The sequence below is a fragment of the Chiroxiphia lanceolata genome, chromosome 2 (assembly GCF_009829145.1).
Source record: "Chiroxiphia lanceolata isolate bChiLan1 chromosome 2, bChiLan1.pri, whole genome shotgun sequence".
Taxonomy (NCBI): Eukaryota; Metazoa; Chordata; class Aves; order Passeriformes; family Pipridae; genus Chiroxiphia; species Chiroxiphia lanceolata.
Genome location: NC_045638.1, coordinates 11,277,483 through 11,293,017, shown reverse-complemented (window position 1 = coordinate 11,293,017; position 15,535 = coordinate 11,277,483). Strand labels below are relative to the sequence as shown.

The 15,535-nt window shown below is 39.5% G+C and overlaps 1 protein-coding gene across 5 annotated transcripts in view; it reads right to left on the bottom strand.

Annotated features, from left to right (window-relative positions):
• Positions 1–5,797: 5,797 nt before the first annotated feature.
• TAB3 (TGF-beta activated kinase 1 (MAP3K7) binding protein 3) overlaps positions 5,798–15,535 on the bottom strand; it is a 44,331-nt gene continuing 34,593 nt past the window's right edge. For 4 of the 5 annotated variants that reach the window (XM_032678865.1, XM_032678867.1, XM_032678866.1 and 1 more), the window contains 3 exons: positions 15,040–15,133; positions 13,388–13,471; positions 5,798–10,368 (listed from right to left, as the gene is read on the bottom strand). In XM_032678865.1, the coding sequence (XP_032534756.1) occupies positions 10,220–10,368; positions 13,388–13,471; positions 15,040–15,133 (327 nt within the window). In that variant the 3' untranslated portion in view covers positions 5,798–10,219. Of the gene's footprint in view, positions 10,369–13,387; positions 13,472–15,039; positions 15,134–15,535 lie in introns of those variants that run through there. The other variant, XR_004355212.1, reaches the window with a different exon arrangement.

Here is a 15,535-nt window from a genome sequence, read left to right as displayed (position 1 = left end):
GTAAATAACTACACAAAGGTAAGAACATTTCTTTCTCTTGTTTTCCTCACTATCATCTCACTCTTCTCACACCTGAATACTGAATATTGTAAATAAAAAAAAGGAAGTGGCTGTAGTTTCTCACAAATTCTGTCACTCAAGTCTTAATCTGAGACATAGAGGATCCCCTTTTGCTTCAGCAGGACCTGCGTGCACAGCTATAGAACTGAGCTCCCAAATACTCCCTTCTGACCAGGCATGGAAAACAGGCAGCAGTCAGCTACAAGGCACTACACAGGTACTACCTGACACTCAGATGTCTTTAGTGAGAACACACTGCACTTGGGTCAGTGCAGTTTCAAAATGGGTAGTTCAGACTGGTTGCCCCAAAATCAGAGACAGAGGCTCCGAGAAGTGACCAAGATCATGAGAGGACCCTGTGTCCAAGGTGGTGCTGGGATTTCTGAATCCTAGTGGAACAGCACAAGTGGGGATGTCTTTCCCCAGGAAAGTGGCATGGCAGGTGTATCAAACACATCCAGATCAGACGTGTCTGTGTGTCTGTCATGCACCGAGTCTGCAGCATCAGTGACCTGCAGGAGCCCAGCGAGGCCTTTGCCTGCAACTGCCAAAGGCAGGTGGAAAAACGTGACAGCTGAAGTGCATGACCTGAAAACAACCTGGATGTCTGCAGAAATTAAAAAAAAAAACAAAAACCCTGACAAAACAAAATGTATATCTGTGGGAGAGAGTAAGTTATTCCTCTGGATATGGAACAGATCCCTCATTTGTCAGGGCAGAGAATTTCTTTCAAAGCAGTTTCTCTTGTAGAACAAATCTGATGTCAGTAGAATTTGTGAGCTGGAAAAATAGCAAAGTGGTTATCTTTCACTTTCAGTTTTAAGGAACAGCTTTGAAAACCACTGGGAGACATTTACCCACTCTGCATTTATTGCTGTAATAAACATGCTTTCCTTTTTAAAGTCAAGTTTCACCATGTGGGAATTCCACACAGTTGGTGATTTTTAAAGCTCATGAAAACATCTCTATTTCCCTCCGTGGTGGATAGATGATCTGAGTCACAACCAGAACACATTTAAACAGCGCAGCCATATTTAGCATAACACCCTGCCATTACCCTGTTGTCACTGGTATCATTCTGGCTCCTTCCTGGGTTTACATGCTCCATGCTCCTGAACAACTGCACCTTCTCAAGTGCCTTTCTGTGGCTACACACACCAGTGGTGTGGAGTGGCCAAACCCTGGAGTCTGATGGAGACAGGGCTGCAGATGCTCTGTGCCCCCACGGCAGATCAGGAAAAGGTCTGATCCCACCTTCCCCACAGGCACATGGACACAGGCAGGTGGGACACACAGGTATGGATACGTGTGGCTGGGCACAGATCCATGCAGGGAACACACTTCACAAACACAGATAGTACCAGGGGTCTTGTCCCAGTCCCCTCCAGTGGGCCAGGATGGAGGTCTGTCAGTGGGAGCACACACAGACACATGTCCCGTGTGGATCCCCTGACAGCTGGGTTGACACAGGGTGTCTCTGGGATCTGCCTCAGCTCCTCACTCTCCTCAGCTGCTGGTCCCTGTGCTTGTGTGCACTTGTGTTTTCCTCCAAAGGCTTCTCAGTCTCCTTGGCAGAGGTAGGGGATCTACCTATCCTGACCTAGAAGTACAGCCTGGATCCAAATAATCATAACCCCTGCAGTGTGGATACCTTGTCAATGCAATAAGCCAATTCCATTCCATTCCCGGTGAGCGAGAGTATATTTGGAGGGCACCAGGACATGGCAGTGCTCAGAGATCGATGACCTCAGTGACTGGAGTCTCAGCATTGATCCAGGTAGATCAGAAAGATAAGAAGGCACAGTGACTATTGCTTCTTAGTTCTACGTATCAAAAACACAGAGCTGTCAGAAAAAATAGACACCATAACAAATCAGAAATTTGCAGGCTTTGCACCTCAGTTTCAGTGAAGGGTTTCCCCCCATATTTAGGGATTAACTAACAACCTAGGAAAGAGCAAATAAAAAAATACATTGATACAGTTAACACATTTCTTCCCTAATATTAAATTCAGAGAGAACCTGAAGTTCTACGTGAACAGTAGCACCTACAAATTGCAGCAGCCACCATTCCAGATAGAATAACATCTCAGAATAGTGTTTCAATAATGGTTATTTTTCATGACACATCCTGCATGCACACAGCTGTTCAACACTCAGAGCTGACTTTAAATGTTCATAGTTAACCTATTTCACTTCTAAGAGTCTCCTTCGTTTACAGAAGTGCTGCTGGAGAGAGGGCAATGCTCACTCAGTGAACATCCACATCAAGAACTGTTGTTCATTCAGAAAAAATTTGCTATCCATCAGATAACCTCAGCTAAGGAACCATCAAATACCTGGAGAACCTCCTTGGGTTAGGGTATATTTAATCTTGGACTAGAAGTGGAAAACAAGCAACTGGGAAAACATCACAGAATATTTAAAGGGCAGGTTTGGCAAGTCTAATAGTGCTGAAGTTGAAAATAAAAAGGATCTTGTTATCACTCTCTTGAATGATGGCCCTTAGTTTTAACACCATAATACATGGACTACTAAATGGGTGCCGTGCATACAAATCACTTATCACGTGAATAAAAAGCTAAGTCCAACATATGCATTTTAAAAATAAGCCTATTTCAAATATCTCACTTCACCATACAACACAAGGTATGTAAATTTTGCTGGCAGTTGCTGTTTTACCAGATAACAATTCTTCCCATCAGCATTGGTTTGAGTTTCCTAAAAGGGCACCAGGGTCAAGGCAGCCAGTCTGCTTCTCAGTTACATTAAAAAGCAATGGTAAAGCCTGCAGTAAGTTTCAAAATTACATGTGTTAAGATCTGCTTTATGGATTAATAAAGTATTTATGTGGGTCTTTGTCTGTGATACAACACTGACCTGAGGTACCAGTGTTGTGAAGAAGAATGTGAACATACACACAGCTTGTTACCCACTGACTGCAGCTTTGAAGTTTCCAGAGGCTGAAGGATGATCAGGGGCAGCTTTGTGGTCATACATTAGTCATCATTATTAGTCAAAATAAAAAAGGAAAAAGGATAAAGGAACATCTGTTTGGCTTACGAACAATGAGTCTTGAGACGAATGGAGCAGGGGAATTTAAAATAAGTTACCTGGAACAGCAACCAAGTCATCAGGCTTCAGTATCTGCAGTGATGAAAGATGACCAAGGCTTTTGGCCACCACAGCTGTTCATCACAAAGAAAGCAAATCATGTACACAAACTTAATCAGAGGAAAGGATTCACAAGCTTTCATAAAGCCACAGGTCATTGCCTGCAAAGTCCTCTCAGACCCTGCTTACTCTAAACTCACATATCTGCCTGGAAAGTGTATTTGACTCTCATCCTCCGCCTCCTTGGGGGCTCAGAGGGGTACACGTGGATCTGGATTGTGGGTGGACACTGGGCACTCTCCAGCACACAGGGTAATTTGCAAAGAGACTCGCTTATATTGCCAAAAGCAATTTCTGCTTTGCCAAGTCATTAGAATTAATTGAATAGGCTCAAAAGTAGAGAAGAGTAATTTCAGGTGAAATGAAATATAAACCTCCATGTCGGGAATATGCAAGACTGGCTCAGGACACTCGAGAACAATCCAGCAGAGTCCTTGAGAGCTTGGGATGAATATTTATCGAGCTGTGACTTACATCTTTGATGCAGGGCAGGGAAGCCCCAACTTTCTCCGACTCAAACCCACAACGTTCAGGCATCTCCCGAACCACCTTGTCCACAAGGGTGGGGAATGTTTGGTCCTGATTTTTGGTTGGTGTTTATTCTTTCCCAAAAGGCCAAGGATCTTTCCTGCTGTGGTAACAGATACCCCTCAGATGCCCCACCTGCAAGCAGGCCCTGTGAAGCAATGGCCAGTGGGCCAGTGCACCAGAGGGCCATACCAGTCTGCAGCCAGAATTATCATTTTCAAACCTATGGAAACCTCTCTCAACTAGCTTTTTTTTTTTTCCTGAAGTAGTCCATATTTTCCCTAAAAAAACTGCCACATGCCTAAACTTCTTTTCCTAAAACACTTCCAAAAAAATAAGAAGCCTTTAAGTCAAAAGCAAAGCAGCACCTGTGTTGCAGGTCTTTCATTCACAGGCTTTGTTCCTTTGTTTCTAAAGCAGTAACAGAAGCCTATCTACTTTTTTTTTAAGCAAACCTGGCAAGAGAGCTTTTAACTTCAACACTGTCACAATGGTTTGGGAATAAAGGAAAATTAATTTGTCAATATCTTCGAAATGGAACTCATAAAAGCAGCAAACAGATGCCAAGTTTTAAGTCTTACCTATCCAGAAAGAAAGTATCTGCAGAGTGGAGTTTTTATGAATGTATTTTCACTTCATAGTTTATTCTTTTTAATCAATACATACTGTTTTCTAGAGACAGAACATTTCGTGAAACAAAGAGGCGTTCCTGCAAAACAACAAGCTACAAAATCACAGACCCTCCAGCTAAAAATTAACAGAGCCCCTTCTCTAACAACTTCACAAGGTTCCCACAACACATCAGGTAACCTATTCAGAATGTAACACTTTGAGTCCACCTGTTCAATCAGGTATCTTAATCACCTCCTTCCAAAAAGTGCACTTAAAATCAGAGAAGGTAAAGAATTTAAAGCACTTACCCACCACACCATGGATCATCCTGACTGATTAGAAGCAGCAGCACTTAATTCCAGGAATACTCACCAGATCACAGGGCAAATCATCTCTCGATGAGCCACAGGTTTAAGACATGGTCCACTACTGTCAAAATCAAGCAATTCTGAGGAATAAATCAACTACTTTTATGCAATTCAGGCAGACCCTCCTCCTCCTCATGACTTCAGGGAAAAAACAGTGACCACTCAGCTGTTAGACCCGAGTCTTTTAAGCTTTGCGTGGTCTCCATCAGCACAATACACTTTACAAGTACCTTAACTTCTTTAGTTTTTTAAAAAAATTGACTTTCAACTGCAATGATTTCTAAAGCAAAAGAATCAAATGCTTGGTTAAAATATAAACCTGTCCTGAAATTGTGATAAACCCAATTCAGCAAAAGGCATGCAGGAACCAAATTCTTACCTATGTTTACTGACCAAAGCCCAAACCCGAGGCTGCACCAGGTTTGTTAGACGAGAACGCGGTGAATGACAAACTGTGTGTGAGCAAAACAGGGCTGCAGCACAGCTGTGGAGCTTTCAAGGTTTAGATCATGCTGAGCTGATACAATCGAGGTAACTGAGAAGACAGACCAATAAAGTGCCTATTTGTGCATTTCCAGTTCTCCACCCTCTCCCAGAGCAGTGCCTTTCTGCGGAGGTTAGAGCAGGAGACGAACTTCTGTAATCCAGATACTCAGTATCACTGCTGATAAGCAGGAAAGTCTGTCAGCCAGGCTACAACCCAAAGCAGGTTAAGGTGACTTCTTTAATAACAACTTTACATTCAAATATAAGAGAGAAGTGGTAAGCTCAACTTCACACTCTGAACACCCCATCTGTTTCCATATCAGAAGCTGCACAAAATGTCCATCATCTAAAAGGGGCTCCTCCTTATCCACATCCATGGGAACAGGATTTGGAACCCAGTTCATTATTCAGCAAACGCCTAATGAGCAGCTAAACAAAAATCCCAAAAGCCCTGAAACAAATGTTCAAGTGGGAGACAAGAAACAAATCAGGCTATGAATGCCAAAAATGGCTGTATTTTTTAAATGTTTCCAACTACATACAAGAACAAATGCAGGATGTGATGTTTGCTTAGTTTTATTAATTTATTTTTGCAGGAATCTGCAACTTGGAGTATGCACTTTCTGGAGGTACCATGCATGCATAGCCTCTGAATGCTTTTATACAATTTCATCTCTTAGTAATAAGTTCATTCACAGCATACACAAATCTAGAATGTAGACACCATATATACAGGATTAAACAAGATCGTGTCTTCTTTCTTTAATGAAAAAATTTAACAGGGTTTCACACAGCAGGAAGTATGGATTAGATACACTGGTGCCACCATAAATAAATAAGTTTCAAGAACACAGTTTTTTAAAATTAGTTTCAAAGGTACTGGAAATCCAGGATTATAATATTGCATTAATGCCACTGATTTCTGATTATTCAAATCCAAGAAAAATATTTGCATTTATGGACATGAACAGCAATGAAAGGCCCAACTGAAGAAATGTGGCAAAATTCAGTTATGTCTGGGTTCACATAATATTGACATTTTGAAACGAAAACAAATGCAGCAGCACATAGAGACAGTACTGACTACAACATGTGATATCTGTGCCTTCTTTCCTTGTGGGATTTAGAGTCATAGAGTATAGAGCACGTAAATTCTGTGGTACCAAACGAGCTCTTGAATTGTTTGTGTCCAACTGTCCACATCAGGATAGTCATTTTCACATTCTAAGGTACACCACTGAATTCTAAAACAAAAACTATCATCCTGAGGACAAGCTTGTTTTTAACATATTTAATATTCTCACATTCTTTTTTAAAACATTCTTTATTGGTTTTATTTTGTCCCCATTTCAACTCAAGTATTTCTATTTCCGTTTCAAGGGATTTTACAATCAATATTAAAAGTATTTAGGAACTGAAGTGAGAGATGTATAGCTGGGACAGAAAAAGTAACTGAAAGAAAAGTTGGATTTTTTTTAAAAAAATGTGATTCAGTAGCATATCATAATCAGAAAGTACTGAGACCAGCTCTTTTAAGAATTATTACACCTTTTCACCACACCTCCCATTTTTCAAGGGAAACACACACATACCACAGACACACAGATACACAATTCAATCTGATCTAAGACTACATTTTACAAAGTACTTCCTTTGACTTCCCACCCCTTTCCTCTTCACCCAAACAAGACTAATAATTACATCAAATGAAAAGCAGATCCAAAGTTCAGGATTTCTTTTGGTTTACTATGTTCTGAATAGTTTTCCACAAGCCCCACTCTAAATAAACTTTTAAAGAACTACAGTAGTATCCTATAATTAAAGGGAATTCATCTTAATAGCACAGTAAATATAAAATAAGCTTTATAAAATTTCAATGAACAGTGAGATCATTTTGAATAACTGAATGTCCAAGTCAGTTACAAACTCTACCAATCTAGTAGCATGGTTGAGGGAAAGCTCAGTCATTAAGGAAAAAAGAAAACACAAGTAGTGCATTAACTCAACACAACAGCATCAGCATCCCACCATTCTCACACACACACACACACAGGTTGTACACAATACAGTGCATTTTGTATGCCAGCTGACATAAGGGTTTTATGTGCATTCAGTAAATATTACATAAACCAATCTTTTTGGTATACTCTACAATTCAGTTGGGATGTGAATGGCATCACCTGCTTTCAGAAGGAAAATGGATCTTCCCATATTCAAAATACAATTTACATTCTAACAAACCAGCAATATTGAAGCACCATGTAAAGTCTACTATTCATGTTTGAGTATGGGCATTTACAAGTAAAAGAATACAACTGAGAGGTGTGGGTGTTGGTTTTTTTCTTCTTTTTTTTTGTACAAGCAACAAATGAGAGTAATTGAAAAACCGGGGTAAAATTATTGGTACAAAGGAATTCTTTTTCAATTTAGCAGTGCTTGCTCACTCTTCCAAAAAATATCCTGCTGTCATGGCAGCCCTTCCTTCTCTTCCTCTGGTGAAACTGGACTAAGATTTGCAAGTCTCCACATATTGTTATTGCAGCTTAGGGAATTAGTGGACTGGATGTATATTTTCACCACCCCCCCTTCAAAAGTAGCATCTATTCTGTCTGAAAATGGCATAACTATATTTTTGCTTGACACACCTACTCTCATTTGCTGACTGTCACTTCAGTTGCTATCTTTTTGTAATTCCAGCAAAAACAAATGGTTCTAGAATTTCAACAGAAGTACAAATTAACATAAAATTGAAATAATACAAAGGCAAAGGCATCAGGATAGAAAAGTCATGAAGTTACTGGTATTGTTTTGGGTAATTCATTATACAGCTGATAACAGCAATGCTTCTGGCTCATTTGTTTTCTAGTTATCTCAGTTTTGTCAGACTGCCCACTGACATGCACAAAATTGGTATCTGCCTTCTGATTTCATTTGACAGTAATTTTTTTTACTGTTTTCCACATGTGATGAGCTCCCCCCACAGAATTATAAATCATTAGGAAAGAAGGAAAGCCATCTCTGATGCCTTTGACTTTGTTTTGCTCATCAGTGGTGCACACCGATTGCTGGATCTCTCTTAGCTTATTTAAAATTATCCTGAAGATTTAATTAGTGCAAGAACATATTGAAAACTGCCAGATAAAATATTGGTTCCTCTTCTAAGATCAATAGTTTGGTTCTTACTGTTGTTTTTATACTGTGGGGAGAGAAGACACCAGATTGAGCAATGCAGTCAAGATGAGTTTTCCTCCACCCACCCCTTGGCAAATACTGCTTTATTTTAAATAAGGATTCAGACACATGATTGTTCTACCACAGCTTAATATGTTATCACACATCAAGTGAACTGTGGTAATTGACCATATGGATGTGGCTGCCATGAACTAAGAACAGCTTAAAAGGTAGTAATTTAAAACTGCCCTGGCAAGGTTTAGCTGGCAAACTTTGCCTTACGGTCAGAAAGTCAATTACCATAACTCAGCTGAGGTGCTTGGTCACCTCTGAATTGTGATGAAGTTACACCATAAAAACTCAAATGCACTGTACCAGTCTCTGACCAGTACACAGGAACATCCCACTCAGTCACACAGTTGTGTCACAGTCATTCAGCTGCCCAAACCCACGTTCGAGTTCACAAGTATCGAGTGTTTTATTACAGCAACCTGAAGCATTCAAACAGATTGAACATCACCTTTATAATACAGTATATCATATGCAGAAAAGTACCAATATGATTTTCAGTTGCAAGTCTCGTGTTCTTCAACCTACGACAAGTATTTCCTGACCACAATAAAGAGAATGCAGTGTGTAATTTTTCAGGATCTGGCATCTGCTATTTTGTACAGGCTGGTTTATCACCAATGTGCAAATAAATCTTTACTGAAGAGCTGATTAATTATTTTTCAGCTAACTTTGATCTGGGGCACAAAGTACCTTCTGTGCTGTAAACATCATGAATTCTTCACAAATTGGAGGCTGAAAAGGCCTAAGGAACTCTTCGGTACAAACTCTTCTCATACACAACCATGGCTGAGCTCAAGTCTTGCAAACAGAATTTGGAGTAGCCTGTGTTTGGCATATGTCCCCGTGCTGTTACACAGCACAGGCTTAGAAGATTGTTGTATATAAAAGCATACTTTTAGCTTTGAAACACGACGGCCCAATGAAAGCATGCAGCAGTATTTTCATCTGTAATGTGGTAGAATTCATTCTCAGTTTATTACCAGTGTTGACACAGCCAGGTGAGCACTGTACAAGCAAACAGGATTGTAAAAAATTACCTCTGATTAAACTCTCTGTAACACTCATACGGTTTCTCATTTAGTCACCTCAGGTTACTATTTCAAACAGCAATTTTTTGTAGACATAAGTTACCCTGAAAAAAAGCAGCAATTACAAATACCCTTCTCCTTGTTTTTTTTTTTTTGTTTTGTTTGTTTAAACATTGCAAAATTTATCATTGCATTTACCTGTCTTCTTTTTCAGTAGCTTACAATCTAGAAGCACAGGGAGCCTTTGTTTTCCAGCTAGCTGGGGCCAGGATAAGTCAGCTCTGGCTCTTCAGTTTTTCTGGTTAAGTGTAACACTTCACACCATTACTAAGAGTCCTATAATTTTTTTAAAAAAACAGTAGTTTTGGGTTGTTTTTTTTTTTTTTAGAGCCACTAAGCAGTAACTATAACCACAGGATCAAACACCAGTAGTTATTTGCTTTCCTGCATACATTCTTCTCAAAATTAATCCTTGTACATTTTCAGTTTTCATTTTCTGCTTCACTCACTGCAATGGGAAAGAATTTAACCCTTAATTTATTTATCTTTTAGTGTAGCAGAAGCAGAAACATCTTAACACATTACTCCCACCCCTTGCAATATGAAGATTGTTGACTGGCAAAGGCCGGGCAGATGGACTGAAAGGTTCCCCATGTTTCCTTCTCCTACAGCTGTCGGCTTGAGAGCCTGTTTTCAACCCAATGCAGCCCCTTCCTGAATTTCAGGTGTATCGTGGCATCTCACACTGTTCACAGCGATTCAGTGCTGGGTGATTTAGAAAGGTGCAGCTACCACAATTCCATGGAGCCCCTTCAAAGTCTTCATCTCTTGGCTGAGTCCGTGGAGTCTGTTTGGAGCTATTTTGATGCTCTAAAGAAAAGCCAAAAGAAAACATCTTATTTCAGAAGAGAAGGATTATGGTCAAGATCATACTTCTGGTTGGTCATCTATGTAAACAGTCTATTTTAAAACCAACATGGAAACCTTAACATTAAAGGTCTTTTCCTCAAGCACTTCTAATTCAGTTTGTGAAATCTGAATATTTAAAGTATTTCACTTCTGTGAAGAGTCACCTAACCATAACCAGCAGTCACCACTGCTGGGTCACTGATACTGCTCAAGGTTTACTGGCTTAAAACATACAAAGTTTGTTACGGGCACTGCAACACCAACCTGTTAAGGAATGACTTCACAGGTTTACATAGAGCAGTCTATTACCAAATTTTAAATTCCAATAGCCCTACTTTACCTGAAGAGAAAAACTACTTCTAACTTAGATTCTTCAAACAGCCTGATAGATGACACCTTTTCTGCATCTTTTCTAGCATTTATCCAGGCTGAAAAAAATACAATATAAAAATAAAATGATAGGCCTGTTTCAGAATAAGACAACTACTTTTCTTCCTCATGGCTTTGCAGCAGGAATGTGTGTATGGGAATGAGCATTTAAGTCTGCTTTCACTCATAAAATCGGCATGTATGCAAATCATACATGAGGTCTTAACCCACAGAAAGACTGGGTTTTCCACATCTCCTACCACCACTTGAAGACCTCAGGTTATCTACTAAAAGTGACAAATACTCCCAGGACATAAGAGCATAATGTTGCACAAACTGTTAATATTCAAAACAACATTAACGCATATCTAGAAGGTAAGGTTAAGACACTCATCTGCTAAACAAACATCTGTAGAGCAGCTTTATTATTATTAAAAGAGAACTTATGTACAACAAAGGCCTGCAATTTGCAGCTGCACACAAAGTAATTTGCAGCTGCACACAAAGAGCACACGTTGCTGCCCCATCTGCTAAAAACACAGCAGACAGCTGACAACAACCTCAGTGGAAATAGTACTCAGGTTTGTCTTGATACCTCAGAGCTTTTTGGATTTTTTTTTTTAACTTTTGTAGATTTTAGTAGTAGTTGTGTAGTGAGACAAAAGAAATAAAAGTGACCTCCCCACTTAGATGCAAGCACTCTCCAGCCCAGACGCTGTGCAGTCATATTAACAGTGCCTGACCTCAAACTCCTCCTAAGCAAGGGGCAGTGTGGGCACTTGACTGGCCAGATGGCAGCACAGAGCAGACCCTTGTCTGCCCACACTCGTCTGCCCGCCCACCTTCAACAGTTGAATGTTAAAGAATACTTGTTATGTAAGAAAAAAAAAAATCATCTTTTTAATGTCATCATGTTAAAAGCCAAACTCAGAATACAGTAGGCCAACCCTAAAACTGATCTCTAATAAGCTAACAGGCAAAACTGGGAAGGTAGTCGTACAAATCCTTACAAGGCATTATCTTTCCAACTGCCAAATACAATTAATTTAATGCAGGTTTTGCACATTAGTTTGCTTTGAAATAATAAATCAAATACGCTAGTGTGGTAAGAGAATCCCTTCAAGCATCACAGAGTAACAGTGCCTTAAAGCAACCACATGATCTCTGCAATTTAAAATGAATCCAGGTAGCTGCCTTCACACCTGCAGGCTCACCTGCTGCTGTCCCAGCTTTCCTGGACACTACCACCAATGCAGGTAACTCATCCCAGTACTATCTTTTCTCTGAACCACAAACAGCAGTTCTGGGCCTTTTCTCTCTTTCAAAATTTCCACACAGTAATAATTTTATTACATTGAGGGCTAAAATACTTGCTTCAAAAGAGGGGGAAAGTTTTGTTACGTGAATTCAAAATTCAACTACAGAAACCTTTGTGAAGTGCTCAATCAGCAACCAGAACTTATTTACAAAATTCATAGTGTCAAGAAGTCTATATAATTACTGATTCAGAAGAGTTACTTCTTTTCCACTAAGAAGTGCAGTACATGCTAGTTACAGTAAGAGGAGACACAATACTATGAATCTTATCACACAACATCTTCAGAGAAAACAAAGCTTTTTCTCTGTGTCAGAGTATAGGATCCCAGGATGGCTACTTCAGCAGAAAGATACAAGGTCTCTAAAAGCTTCCACTAATATTTGAAACCATTAACAGATTTCAGGAAGAAAAATGTAGGTCAAAAAATATCTGAGACAAAAGGTAGAGTTCTGATCTGAAATCACCACTAAACAGAGTTGAATTCAGAGTTACTGAGCTACACAGTGACTGTGTGTCTGCTTGGGATATGTTGAGTCACTCTGGCACATATTGACTGAATCTCCACCGGACAAGAAGTGAGACTAAATTACGTAGCTCTTATGCTTACATAAAACTTAAGTGCCCTGAGCTGGATATGAACCCTGATACTACATAATTAGCACTGAAAATAAATGAACCTATACAAGTGGGACACCTATCTCTTTTGACCAATGTGAGGAAGTGTCCTCCTTGGTCCTTAAAATATCTGAAGCTCTTGCTGTGCTAAAACTTCAGAGTAACTGTGAAATTCATACTGTGCACAAAAATATAGGTATAAAGTGAGACCAGGCAAGTTAAAATATAATTAAGAATATAAACAAAAATTTAAAAAGCTGCTGTGACCAACTAAACTTGTATAAAAGACTCCAATTAAACTATAAAATCCTAACAGCATATATTAGAGGACAACTAAACAAACCTGACAAACAGCTTTTAACCTAGAAGTATTTAAAAAGAAAAACATTAGGAAGCTCAAGTAAACATGTAAAAATTTGTATATTTTCAACTCTTTTTCTAACAGTGAATAACAGTATTTATAGTCAAGGTTTTAACAGAACATTGATTTGCAACAATCTGTCTGAGGAAAACAAGTTGTTGTCAAGATTAGTGCACTTATATAAAAGTTTTCTGGTTTGATTTATATAGAAAAGTTAAATAAGTAGAATTACTTCCTGTCACCAAAGGGATTTTTTCAAAAACAAAAAAATTCTCTCAATGCAGATTAGGTAACTGGATGCATGTTTGTTAACCTACCCTTTTTATATGGCTTTGGTGGCACAACGGGACCAGGCTCTATGTTATCATAGAAGTTACACGTGGCTTTCGGATCAAAGTTTCCTGTCAGAAAAGTAAGAAAGTGTAACTTGAAGGTTATTTGAATTCCTATACCCATGATATGAACATCTAGAGGCTTCTGATTTTATACATCTTTTTATTATGACATTATATCTTATCTTTTTCCACAAGTTTTGACACGTATTTTCAGTTTTGTGTCAATCCTAGTAATTTTTAGCACGGTAATCCCATATTGAAGAATCAGCTCCAGCTCAACATTTTGTATTGTTCTGTGAAATGTAGATCTTTCTATAGGATACTTCCTTGATAAAAAAGGAAGACCGTGCATATCCTAATCTATTTGATTCTATTTATGACAAGTTCCTGTTGCAAAAAAGATTTTTGAAGATCTAAGTAGATTTTTGCTTGCCAATTTGTTGGTTGCAACCTGCAGTTCTGTTCGGTATTACTTGGCCACAGCCTCTGCCAGCAAAGAGTTTAAATTTTAAGTGAAGGATCTTCACAAAGGAGTAATTTTTTTAATAGACCCTGACAAAGTCTCCACTTTCTTGGTAATGTAATTTAACTTGGCCAACAGAAATACTAGCAAGCCAAGCTTATTAAGTTGCAACTGAAAAAAAAACCCCACTTTTTAGAGGTAAGTTGTCACTGCTAATACAAATTGAAAAAAAACTCCTAAGTATTCACATTTAAGCACATACCATATGAGAATCATAGGATCATTTAAGCTGGAAAGGACCTATAAGATCACTGAGTCCAACCATTACCCCAGCATTGTCAAGTCCAGCAACAAACCATGTTCCCAAGTACCACAACAATGCGACTTTTAAATACCTCCAGGGATGGCAACTCCATCACTTTCCTGGAGAGCCTGTTCCAGTGCTTAACAATGCTCTCCCAGAAGACATTTTTCCTAATATTTAAACTAAACCTTCCCTGACACAACTTGAAGCCATTCGCTCTCATCCTGTCACTTGTTACTTGGGAGAAGAGAACAACCCCCAACTGGATACAGCCTCCTTTCAGGTAGTTGTAGTGAACAACAGAATCTCCCAAGCCTCCTTTTCTCCAGGCTAAACACCCCCAGCTCTCTCAGTCCCTCTTCACAGGACTTGTGCTCCAGACCCTTCACCAGCTCCACTGTCCTTCTCTGGACACGCTCCAGCACCTCAGTGTCTTTCTTGCAGTGAGGGGCCCAAAACTGAACACAGGATTCAAGGTGTGGCCTCACCAGTGCTGAGTACGGAGGGACAATCATTGTCCTGGTCCTGCTGGCCACACTAGTGCTTATAAGGCCAGGATGTCATTCGTCTTCTTGGCCACCTGGGCACACTGCTGGCTCATGGTCAACCATTGTTAACCAGCACCCCCAGGTCCTTTTCCTCTGGGTGGCTTTCCAGCCACTCTGCCCCCCGCCTGGAGCATTGCACGGGATTGTTGTGATTGAAGTGCAGGACCCAGGACTTGGTCTTTTTGAACCTCCCACCACTGACCTCATCCCATCACTCCAGTCTGTCCAGACCCCTCTGCAGAGCCTTCCTACCCTCCAGCAGATCAACAGTCCTGACCATATCCAAATTATCTTTTTTTAAAAAGTATCAAGTCAATACCTCTAGATTGAAGGAGATCAACTTCTTTCAGTGTACAGTCAACATTTATTTGGAGTTGTCTGTTGAGGCTTCTCAATCTGGTCATTTCCTCAGGCTAGAAAGAAACAACCCAAAATAGTCATTGTGGGAAAATCAGCATCTTATTTGAAACAGAAATAACATTGCTATATCTTTGTTACCAGCTTTATTAGAAACTGAGTATAGATAAGGCACTGAAGAAAGCCAATTTGCCCTCAAAAGACATTCTTCTATTGGCATGTGAGGAGGAAAACAAACAAGTTACTTAATACTAAAATTGGCTAGTAAGACAACATAGCTGAGATCAACTTTATAAAACCACACATCTTATAAACTCTATAAATTGATGGCTTGCTACCTAAGTTTGCATCAAGATAATTAGAAAACAGAATACAAGCTGCAGCCCACCTTAACTATTACTTGATTAAAACTAAGGTCAAAAGTTTACTTATTTGCATCACCCCAAGGAGCTTCAACA